The sequence below is a fragment of the Rhinoraja longicauda genome, chromosome 37, assembly GCF_053455715.1.
Source record: "Rhinoraja longicauda isolate Sanriku21f chromosome 37, sRhiLon1.1, whole genome shotgun sequence".
NCBI classification, from domain to species: domain Eukaryota; kingdom Metazoa; phylum Chordata; class Chondrichthyes; order Rajiformes; family Arhynchobatidae; genus Rhinoraja; species Rhinoraja longicauda.
Window position 1 is genome coordinate 8,943,219 of NC_135989.1, and position 12,092 is coordinate 8,955,310.

General features: G+C 39.9%; 1 protein-coding gene across 8 annotated transcripts in view; it reads left to right on the plus strand.

Moving 5' to 3' along the window:
- LOC144610731 (uncharacterized) overlaps positions 1-12,092 on the plus strand; it is an 84,483-nt gene that overhangs the window by 48,477 nt on the left and 23,914 nt on the right. For 7 of the 8 annotated variants that reach the window (XM_078429651.1, XM_078429656.1, XM_078429654.1 and 4 more), the window contains 2 exons: positions 6,213-6,647; positions 10,085-10,630. In XM_078429651.1, coding sequence (XP_078285777.1) covers positions 6,213-6,647; positions 10,085-10,630 — 981 coding nt within the window. The remainder of the gene's footprint in view (positions 1-6,212; positions 6,648-10,084; positions 10,631-12,092) is intronic. The other variant, XM_078429659.1, reaches the window with a different exon arrangement.

Sequence of the window (12,092 nt, forward strand, 5' to 3'; positions counted from 1 at the left end):
CACTCTGGGCTTTGTTCATATACCTGGATTTTTCAATAACATAGAGCAGTATGTTTAATTCCAACAGTTTAAAAAAAATACTACGTCTCTTTCCTGCCTAGGCTTCATTGCATATACATTTCAAGGATATATCTTGCATCATTGTAAATGAAAAATAATTAATGGATCCACTTCCAAATTCATTAGATGAAAGAGCTTTGTATAATAGCCATAGCACGTTGCAGATTTCTGACATCTCTTTGATGTTATAATTTTTATGGAAGCTGAAATAGTCCTTGGCCTATATAGCATGTTGCACCAATAACTTCCATACAATCTTGGTTCTGTTTCCTAATTGAGGTCAGGAGACAACAAAGGGTTTACTCCTTCAGCATAATCTTGTGAATTGATTTGCAATCTGTTCCTTGGGCAGTCTAGCGTCTATGCTTCCACATTTCCTCAGATGCATTTCTGCTTGAAATGAGGATGACAGCTTGGTAAAGGTGGTATAAGAGGGGAATGGATAGGATGATAATGAGCAAAATGAATGCAAGACTTGAAATGCAGATAACTATATCTCTAAAACTAAAAGCTAGAAACTAAGTGAGTTGAAGTGATGACACCTCTCAAATTTGAAATAATTTATTTCTGGATAGAACATCACATTTCAAAGTAGGCCGCGTGTAGGAGGTAGTGTTCTTGAAAGCATTGCATTAGATATTAATAGATTAAATGGGAAAAACTTTGGCATATTGATGTCACTGTGAATAAATTAGGTTATCCATCTTGAACTTCTATTACTTTATGTGAAAAGCCAGAAGTTAGTTCTGAGGAAACTAGAGGATTTGTGTATGCAACTCAATAATGATCTGAATAGCTAAAGAAAGTCAAAAGGCTAAACAAATGCTTCTCTTTATGAAGATAAACTGATGGATGGAGGTTATGTCACATGTATATGAAGTCTTGGTTAGCCTAGCAGCTATGCTGATGTGAGAACTAAGTGCTATATTTTCTGCTAAGCTTGGGGAAGTAGATTTACCAGAGATACACTTGGACTTTATGGAGAACAACGCAAACAAGGGTGTATTTCCTGAAATTTGTAAGGTTCAGAGGTGATATTTTCAGGTATTTCATTGAGCCTATAGATAAATTGAGGAACTTATCGAATGGCAGAGCAGGCTCCAGGGTCTAAATATCCTCTTACAGTGTTCTGATCACCATTAGGACAGGTAAGTGATTATTTCTTCCTATTACAGATGAAAATTGGCCAGTGTGCATTAGCAGATTTGATTCCAAAAAGTTGAGAAGATCTGTTAGATCGAATATGATTCATTCCATAAGTACTTTATGCTTCCTCAATTTTTGTACCATGTTTAGCTATAGATTTGGAATATGCAACAGTTTCATGACACCATCCTTACAGAGAAAAGAATTGTAAGCCATTGAAATTCATCCCAAGCATAGCTGTATGATCGTTCCACTGGATTTACTGAATTTAAACTTCTTTAGTTTCAAATCCAAGGGCTAAAATCGTAAGATTCCAATGTGGCATTTGATCTTAACTGCAAAAAGCATTTGCAAAACACAGGTGATTGGCTCCAGTCATGGAAATTCTGAAATCAGAATGGTAGTTATAGCTTGCGGTCAGTAGATCATAATCCTTCTCATAAAACTATAGATTTTTTCCTGAAAAATATTCATTCCTTCTACAAAAAATCATGGTTGTGCCTTGTATGAAGATACAGGTACTTCAATAAAACTCTGTATTTAATTAAATGCAGAGCTGCACAAGGAGTAATTGTATTTATCAGTGACACACCCAACACACATGCCATTCTTATCCTTGCTCTTTTAGAAGAGACACATTTGTTGTAATGTTTAACCGAACTCATCTGAATGGATGCCATGAAAACAATACAAATACCCAACGTCATCTTCATACTTCAATTTTAAAAGCATCAATTCAAAGGATAAACTAGTCACGAACCAGGGATTAGTATCAATAAAAACATGTTTAATCTGAAATGTAAAAGCCGGTCAGAATGTCAGAGATAGATAGATTCTTGTCAGAGATTATGAGGAGAAGGCAGGAGAATGGGGTTAGATCAGACATGATTGAATGGTAGAGTAGACTTGATGGGCCAAATAGCCTAATTCTGCTCCTATTCTTTGTCCTGTTGGAGTGACAAGTTGGATCAAAAATTTGTCTCAATGGCAGGAAGCTAAAGGTAACAGTTTCTGGGAATTTTAGTAATGAGAGGCTAATGTGTAAAGTGGCCTTTTACGGGGCTCGGTGCTGGGTGCTTTGTACCTTGTGCCAAATTTGGGAATTTGGTTAATGGTGAGCAAGAAAGTTATAGGCTACAGAAAGATAGCAGTGAGCCAGCTGCATTGTTCCAGAGAATTGTGAGATAACGGACAAAAGTGCACAATAAATGGTAATCCACTGAAAATAATCGTACCGCTTTCAGTGAAAATAATGGAGTAACTGAAGGATCTTGATGCTATAGACTCTGGATCAGTTCCTGTGGACTGGAGGGTAGTTAATGAAAAAGAGTCTCGACCAGAAACGTCACCCATAGCTTCTCTCCACAGATGCTGCCTGCCTGAACTGCTGAGTTACTCCAGTATTTTGTGTCATAAATACCCAAATTGGTATCAGGCCCTGGTATTGCAGAGTTTTAGCATGCTGATATTTAATACTTGGCTGAACTCGGTAGTGTGAGCATTCTTTTCATTTTAATTGATATCTGAAAGTCATTTAATGTGCTGTGCTGAAGCAGGGGTCTTTATTTTCTATATTTAATTGTTACTTTTCCATTTTTGGTATCTTTCACAACATCCATCTTCATTTCACTTCGTGCTGTGTTGCCGTCAGATGCCAATGATATTCGTTATTGTAAAAGTCATCTAACACCTTTTTTTGGTCCCCAGCCTAGTTGTCTGGACCTTCATCCTCGACCTGAGATGAGTTGGGTTAAGGTTTATTATTGTCATGTGTACCGAGATACAGTGAAAAGCTTAGTTTTGCACATTATCCATACAGATCAGATAATATATACATAATTGCAGTCAAGCCAATTCACTGGATGTTTTCAAGAGAGAGTTAGATATAGCTCTTAGGGCTAACGGAATCAAGAGATATGGAGAGAAAGCAGGAATGGGATACTGATTTTGGATGATCAGCCATGATCATATTGAATGGCGGTGCTGGCTCGAAGGGCCGAATGGCCTTCTCCTGCACCTATTCATCTAATTTCTAATTTTCTAAGTCAAACTCGTGTATATAGGTAAAAGAGCAGAGAATTTCATCGGTTCATGGTAGATCTTTCTCTGGGAAGAGCATGCAAAGCATTGCTACATTCCAACCCCATAAAATTCAGAGTCAAATGTTATGGGCTACTGACACAAAAGCCATCTGCTTTTACAGAGCGGTCTGACTTGTAGATTATTCTGTCAGTGAAGAAATATATGTTACAGTATGTTTTGTTGTTTTATCCAAGTCTAGTATAAAAGAGGTGGCAGTGCAGAATAATTACTGCTAATAGACATGGACAGCATTGTGGCAGATTTCATTAGGTCTTAGTGCCTATTTTGTAATTGGTTCTCTGCAAGGGCGTAACCAATAGCATGAAGGATATAATTAAGGGTGATTGCTTTTTAATTGGAAAGCCATTGTTCTACTAAACAAAAATGCAGCACACTTCTGTTGTTAAAACAGGCGCAAAATTTTTGTCATTGGTGATTTGTGGAAGGAGAAGAATTAATCATTATGCTAAACTGCATGCTTCATGGTTGTGTGCTCTGTTAGGCTTCACCAATTGTTTTATTCACATTGTTTTAGTTTAGTTTAGAGATACAGCGTGGAAACAGGCCTTTTGGCCCACTGGGTCTGCATGGGCCAGCGATCCCGGCATATTAACATTATCTTACATGCACTAGGGACAATTTTTTTAGCCATTTACCCAGCCAATTAACCTACAAACCTGTACGTCTTTGGAGTGTGAGAGGAATCCAAAGATCTTCGAGAAAACCCACGGAGAGAAAGTACAAACTCCATGCAGACAGCTCCCGTAGTCAGGATCGAACCCTGGTCTCCGGTGCTGTAAGGCAGCAACTCTACTGTTTCTAGCAACAGTAGAATTTGTTTTCAGTGAAAAACCATCAATACCTTTGATCCCATTTTCTACAGACCTTTCAGTATAACAGAAGAATGTGTATTTTTTTTTATCTCTGTCAGAAGACATGAGCTTTAGTGAGCACAGCATTAATATGATTAAAGGGTACTGGAATTAATTTGAGAATGAGGTGTGATGTGTTGAGGATTTTGTGAATTCACAATGAAATTTTGGTCACACATTTTTAGTATAAAATGTTCTTGCGCATAATCTTAATCCAAAAGACTCGTACACCTACAGTAAGTTTACATTTATTCAATCCTATATTTTATGATTTAAGGTTATTTTAAAATAAGCACAGGATGTGCACAGAATCTGTAATTACTTTGTAGATTTTATCAGTACCATGTAGATGTTTCGAAAGTTGCACATTTCAGACTTTCTATGAATCTACCTGTGTTTTGAGTATTGCAGAAAGCAATTTATATCTTGGCCCTCTTGATCACTCGAGTTGTAGCAGCCACATGGCATGGTCCTTTGTGGCATTTGTTCATTTTACATTCTTAGTTCTGTTGCACTTATTTAAAGTATACTAAGGTATTTAATTTTAAATAAATAAAATTCTTGGCTTTTATTTTTTTTGGTCAGAAGTGACCAGGGATAGATGAAAGATTAGGGAAATATTAAAATACATTTAAGGTAGGGTGAATTTCAGCGTTAGCCTGTATGAGATACTAAGGTTGATGGGAACTTGCTTTGTGCATTTACTAACTTCACCTTCTAATCATTTAAATTTTGCTTTTTAAAAATACCCAAATATTTAGTGGCGTGATTCACACACAAATGTAACAACGGCACCAACTTTGTAAACTGCACTTTGTAGATGACACTGCTTTCACAAATTAAGGCTGCTCACATTTGCTCTGGTACTTGCCTGGCTATATATATTTTGTTTGCATGGTAAACAAAATTTGTTACAAACTCCTGTATGCATGGTTGTGCTTTGGAACCTTTTGTCTTTGGTGCTTTGTGTCTATGTACTTCTGGGACCTTTATTTTAAAATGGTGGTGGTTGTCTGTTTCTCTCGAGACTTAGTTTTTTGTTTGTTTTGCGTCATCAACCACTACCGTTTAATTTTGATGAGGGTGCTGGAATTGGCAGGCAGGTTGTTGTGCATTTGGCATTATACATCTGTTGATCTGGGATGTGGATTGTGCTCCTTAATCAACTGACATAATTGCTTAATAATAGTTGCTAATCAGGCAAGGCTCATATCAATCTTTCTTTTTTTTTTCTAGTCTCCATTTCCCCCAAAAAATTAAATGGATTTGCTGATCACAGTACTTACCACAACATACCATGAAACGGCTGCCTTTGGCAAAACTGCTCGACTCAACTTTTCAGTTGTATTTTATATTCTTTAGTTTTATTTACTTTCACTTGTCCTTTCATTCGATCTTGCAAACTTGCAAGACATACTTTTGGCCCGAGGATGTTCTTGGTGCCTTCGCTGTTGCACCTCAGATGATAGTTATCACTCCCTCTTTACCTTAACCCACACTGTTAAGAGATTATGCTTATCACGTGAGTTGACTAGGAAGCAGAGGAAGCACTTGTGATTTCCTGGCAGTTGCTCTGAGCTTGCTGGCAGCCTTCTAGCTCTCTCCCAGTTTGGCAACCCAGTGAACTGCATGGATGAATCAGCTGTGTCTAGTATTCTCACTCAGAGTTTGTGGTACACACGCTTCTTCCAGCGAGAGTTCCTATCTACTGGCCAGGAATGAAATCTTTGGCTGATTTTAATTTGTATTCTATCCACAACTTGAAGATACTACTCAGTTAAAGACCTGATTGTGATTGCAGGTGAATTGAGCTGAAAAGGTCAAATAGCAAGACAAGTCAGTCTGATTGAGGACCAACATTTTTTTTGGCTCTAAATCTCCACAGTTAAACCCAGAAAATATAAATTCTGTAATATGGGGTTACTGAGTTACTTCCTGGAGCTTCATAGATTGCACTGGGAATAGCACGGTTGATGTGTGTGAGAGGTTAATGAATGTAACACAGATGCCGTTCAAACGGTGTTAAATACGACTTCTCTCTTTCATTCACAGCAGTAAACAGTGAACACATAAGCTGTCGGTTGTGTGGTGCCTGCTTTGAAACCCGGAAGGGGCTGTCAAGCCATTCCCGAGCTCATTTGAGGCACTTTGGAGCGGTGGATATGGATTCCAAAGGATCTCCGATTGAAGCTCTGAATGAATTCATTAAGAAAAAAGGCATCCAGAACGCTTTATCATCCATGCTACCGATGAAGAAACCGCACAGCTACCCTAAGGTGTCTGCCCTCAAAGCGGAAAGGAGCAATTTCAAATTAGGGTCACCAGTCAACAAGAAAACATCAATAACATCTCATTCAATGTCAACACAGAAAAAACTGAAGCACGTTACCATGGGAGTGCATATGTCATCTGGGATTTCTCAGGCCTCGAGACCTGATAATGGGCTGACTTCAGAATCTTATTGGTCAACGTCACCTATAAATCTGTGTAAGGTCTTAATTAGTGATGGGTGGGCAAGATAATGCATTATGTATTTCAAGGATATATGGACCTCTGGTCATAATGATCTAAGGGGGAGAGTTGATGGCATCTCTGCAGATGTCTGTGTGCCAGACCTTTGTGTTATTCCTCCCATAGCAAAAAGTAAGTGTAATGTAAAGGTAAACCCTTTACAGTAAGTATCTGAGAAATGGGCATAAAAAAATCCATGACTGCAGAAGACAGTATGAATTGGTAGCTTAATAGTTGGAAGGATTTGTTTGTAAATATTCACAGAGCTTTAGTGCAAATTCAAGTGCGAATGGTCAAATTGTGGTGTTTTTTTTCCAAGATGTCATCCATCAGTCAGCTTAAGATCAAACCATGTTGTGTTCATGGTCTCAATGTCCTTAAGTGCTTTCTGGGCAATACATTTAGTTTTGAGTCTTGTCACTCTTGTGGGTTGTTTCGTAAGGTTTTATGCCCAGCGGTGACATGAATGGTTAGTTGAGCTTCTTGCCGTTGGTTAATGAATTCTGGCTAGTTAAAATATTGAATGATTTCCCAGCACTTCCTGCAAAGGTGCAATGGGATTGTTCGTGTTCACCCAAAAAGATAGTTGGCACTTAATTTAGAAGTATTGTCGCCAGAATGGCAGCACTTCACAGTCTTGCAGAGGTGGGTTAGGTTGCGTGATGTGGGTTGAATCTACAGCCATCAGATTCAGAGCAAAGAACGTTACCACTGAGTGCAGCTGACATTAACACTCAAATGTAGCTTACCATAATGCAGGGATCAGGAGTAACTGTGCAACCTATCAAGTGATGTTTATTGTTTTTGAAGCATTTACAAAGTAGTGCTATCCACTAGTAAAAGCCAGTTTGAGTTGAATACTTGTTAGGTATTGTATTCATCCAACCTTCAAAGGAGATTGTACCAGGTGATTTGTCATATCTACTTCTGTCCAAGCTTACCTGTTTCAGCAATCTATAATATTGCAATGCACGGAACTCATTTCCAAATGCCTTGATTCCATGCTATCCCGTCTTCCGACCTACATCCGCATGTCCTTCAACTGTTCAATATATTTTATGTTTCCAGGTTCCCAATGCCTCATCTTTGCCATGGATGTTCAGTCCTTTTACATCTCCATCCCCCACCAGGAAAGTCTCAAGGCCTTCTGGTTCTTCTTTGAATTGAGTCCCAATCAATTTCCCTCCACTAACACTCTCCGCTACCTTCACTCTCAACAACTTCTCCTTTGACTCCTCTCATTTTCTCCAAGTTAAAGGTGAAGCCATGGGCACTCGTGTCCCAGCTATGCCTGCCTTCCCACCCTACCTCTTGCAAAGACGCTACCCCCCACCCTCAATCTTTCTCCGTCTCTGCCATGTCTGCTCCCAGGATGAGGCTTTCCATTCTAGGACATTTGAGAAGTCCTTGTTCTTTAGTAAACATGGTTTTCCCTCTGCTGTCATAGATGGATCCCTTGTCCATGACTCCTCTTTGTCCCGTGGTTGTGCTCTTGCTCCCTTGCCCCCAGACGCAAGAAGGCTCCCCAGGTCCTCACCTTTCACCTCACCAGCCTCTGTATCCAACACATCATCCTCTGACATTTCTGTCATCTCCACTGTGAGCCCACTACCAGTTACATCTCACCATCCCCATCCCAACCTGCCTTCTGCAGAGATCAAACCCTCCGCAACTCCTTAGTTCACTCATCCCTTCCCCCAGGTACCTTCTGCAACCACAGGAGAATGTAACATGTGTTCCTATACCTCCTCCCTCATCTCCATCTATGGACCCCAACAGCCCTTCCAGGTGAGTGGGAGGTTCACATGCACCTCGTCTAATTTTATCTACTGCATTCGGTGTTCCTGATAAGGCCTCCTGTACATCGGCGAGATCAACTGTAGACTCGACGACTGTTTCACTGAACACTTGCACTGCTGAAGGCTTGCTGGATCTCAAGATTGCTAACTATTTTTACTTCTCTTCCGGTTCCCTTTCTGTCCTGGGCCGCTTCCATTGTCAGAATGAAACCATGCATAAACTGGAGGAACAGTAACTCACATTCTGCTTGGGTAGCTTACAATCCAACGATAAGACAATTGAATTCTCCCATTTTAAGTAACTACAGATACACTCCCCCCGTCCCACCTGCACCTATTTCTCACCTCCCTTTCCACCTCCATTCCTTCCTCAAGCTTCACAGTTTGCAACTCTCCATTCCTTTCATATCAAATGTCTTTTCATTTCTGGCCTTTGTCCAGCTATCTGCCTCTCAAAACACCCTCCTCTCACCTTTATCAACCTATTACTTGCCAGCGTTATCCTACCCCTTCTTTCTTCCAGCTTTCCTCTCCTCCACCCACAGTCGGGCTGAAACATCGCCTATCCATGTTTTCCAGAGATGCTGCCTGACTTGCTGAGTTACTCCAGCAGTTTGTCTTTTGTTGTAAGCCCGCATCTGCAGTTCCTTGTTCCTAGAATGCACAGCCATATGTCTGATAGCAAGAATGCAGAAACTAATGCTGGAAAAAAGTATTGTGAATTGATTAGAAGAGGAGCACTTTTACATAATCTGATGTACTGAAGTACTTAATATATTTTGTCCAAGAGTTTCAATGCGCAAAGTTCAGCCATTTGAAGTTGTAAAATAAATCAAATTCATCTTCTGTTGATGACCTTGCAGCCTTTTTTGATTCTTAGGCGTGGAATATTCTTGAGCACTTCTCACTTTGCCATGAGATGCGTGGGGAAATTCTGATCAACCTTTTCTGTTTCCTCAGTGTTTAATGGATTAAAAATACTGCCTAGTGTAACGATTCTTAGGACCTTGGGGCAAGTCCAAGTCTGCTGGGTTATTTCACTTTAGATGAGAAGATAAAATGAAACCCATGATTTGTTTGGAGTGTAAATAGATGCGAGTGGATTTTTATATGATGCTTTAGAAGACTTCTGGCATTTGATGTCTAGGCTCACACACAAGATAAATGATCGTTCATATGAGCTGACAAAGTTGCTGGAGTACATGGTACTGGACACACAAGACTGCCTTGGTCATGATTTAGGAAGAGAAAGATGGGTAAATTAGAGGTGTGAATGGAGGGGAGGGTTACAGCGTGATTGTGAGCGAATTATACTGCACGTTATAGTTGATGTAAACCCTATCCTATGATCCGCCGTACATTCCTTATGCCAAACCCTGGTTGTGGCATGTGAACACCAAGTGTTTCTCCTTGGGAATGCATGAAAATAACCCAGGCCACTTTCTTCCTGTGCTTAATTTACACAGCATTATCCTGTCGCCTGCTTGCTCCTCAAATCAAGGAAAGGCTTATGGCATAAGGAGACCAAAAGTGGACCAATCAATTTCACTTATGTTTAAGGGGAAGTCATATAAAAAAATGTTCATTGCAATTTCCCCTTTCTTTTATTTACAGCGATTGATTCAGCGCCTAGCAAAGAGACGCGTTGTGAATTTTGCGGTGATTACTTTGAGAACCGCAAGGGGCTGTCAAGTCACGCAAGGTCACACCTGAGGCAGTTTGGGGTGACCGAATGGACAGTTAATGGTTCGCCAATAGACACATTGAAGGAGCTCATGAAAAGGAAAATGCATCCTTTTGAATCATCTGTCACACATGGGCTCAAAGTGTCCCCAAAGCCAGCGGCGACTGGCATGAAAACCATGAACACGCATGGTGAACCTTTCTCGGCCGTTACGGGTAGATCAACTAAGTTCAGTCTGACCATTCCATCCGTCCGGCAGGTTCCATCAGGATCACTCCTACCCAAAAAGATTCAGGGCCAATTTCTCTCCCCGTCACCAATGAAAAAGATGAAACCGAACCCGCTGAAAAGGGTGAAACAGGAACATTTCAAAATAGAGTATAACCCCGATGAGCCAGCAACTTCACTGAAGAGCGCCAGTTACTTACCAGAACAAATGTGGCCACCCAGAGGAGAAGATTCACCCCTCCATTTAAGTAGGTTTTTAATTCCCTGTTGCTGAGACACAAGCAGAAAATGTGTTTATTATGCTCTTGAAAATAAGTGGAAGGCAATGACCACTTGGAAATGAATTAGAAGTTTTACATTTGTGTATGTGGAATAAAAGTCCATGCGTAAGTCATGCAAACGGTAAAACGTCATGGGCTGCCCGCAGACTTTAGATAAGCTAATAACTCATTCAATTATATGGATCTGAAGAAGGATCTCGCCCCGAAACGTCACCCACTCCTCTCCAGAGATGCTGCCTGACCCGCTGAGTTACTCCAGCATTTTGTGTCTACCAATTATATGGATCGCTCTGCCTTCTTAATTCCTTTTCTCTTGAATTCCCTGTCCCTTTCTGTGGTATGTCACAGTAATCGGTCTTCCAGCTACCATACTTGTGCTCAGTTGCACCGTCTGATGGCTAATGTGGTATGAACTAGAAATGTATTGATCTAGAGCAGTGGTGGAAAACATAATTATCCTATGGAATGAGAATTCCAAATATGAACTTGCAAATTTTATCTTTCTTCCTATGAAGCGCAGTGCTTTAAAATCTGCATAGCTGAAATTCTTTTTTTAAAATATAGTTTAAATCCTCCAGTCCATAGTCCATTTCTAATATAAACCAAATAGATTTTAACTGCGGCACACAGGATTTGGATAGTAAATGTTATCATTGATACTTGGTAATTACTATCCATGTTAAGTACTTTTGAATGTGCCTTGAAATAGTGATCATTGCTTTAAACATAAGTATATTCAACTTTCAATGCATTTGCATTTACAGGACTTGTTTGTGGAACTCTAGTGTTATGTTTTCATTGATTTTCTTGCAAATGAGGGCCAAGTCTATGTGTAGTCCATGGAGGAAAGGTCAGAGCATCTTTCTTTTAAAACAAGCTTATTCTCATCGGTATCAGACCATATGATAATAGATAGCGGATTCAAATTTGTGACTCTTGCTCTTTTAACTCCTCTTGTAAACACTACTGCTTTTCAGTGATTATATGCAGGATGGGGTGGTAAGGGGGAGGGAGGTTGAAGTAGGGACAAGCTCAGCATCTTGACCTTGTAACAGAGTTTCTTCCTCCAATGCTTTACCCCAAAGGCCACCCTGCTCCTCAAAGTACCACTGAGTCTTTGAAAGAATAGCTAGCATTTCAGGTTAATTTTATCAGCATACCACTTAGGTTAGCTTTTATGCCTAAGCATTAAGGACTTATTTTGAATCGGATTCTTGTATAATTAGCCATGCGAGTTATGAGGGCATATAAGCAAAAAATATCAGGGAATATAAATGTGAATTAGAAAGTTATAGCTGCTTGGTATCTACTGTCTCCTCTGCCGTTTAACATGTTCACATTTGATGTGATTGTAGCCTGAGGTTCACATTTCCTCATTCCAATGGTAACATTTCCCTCTTGCCTATCAAAAATCTACCTACTTTCCTAA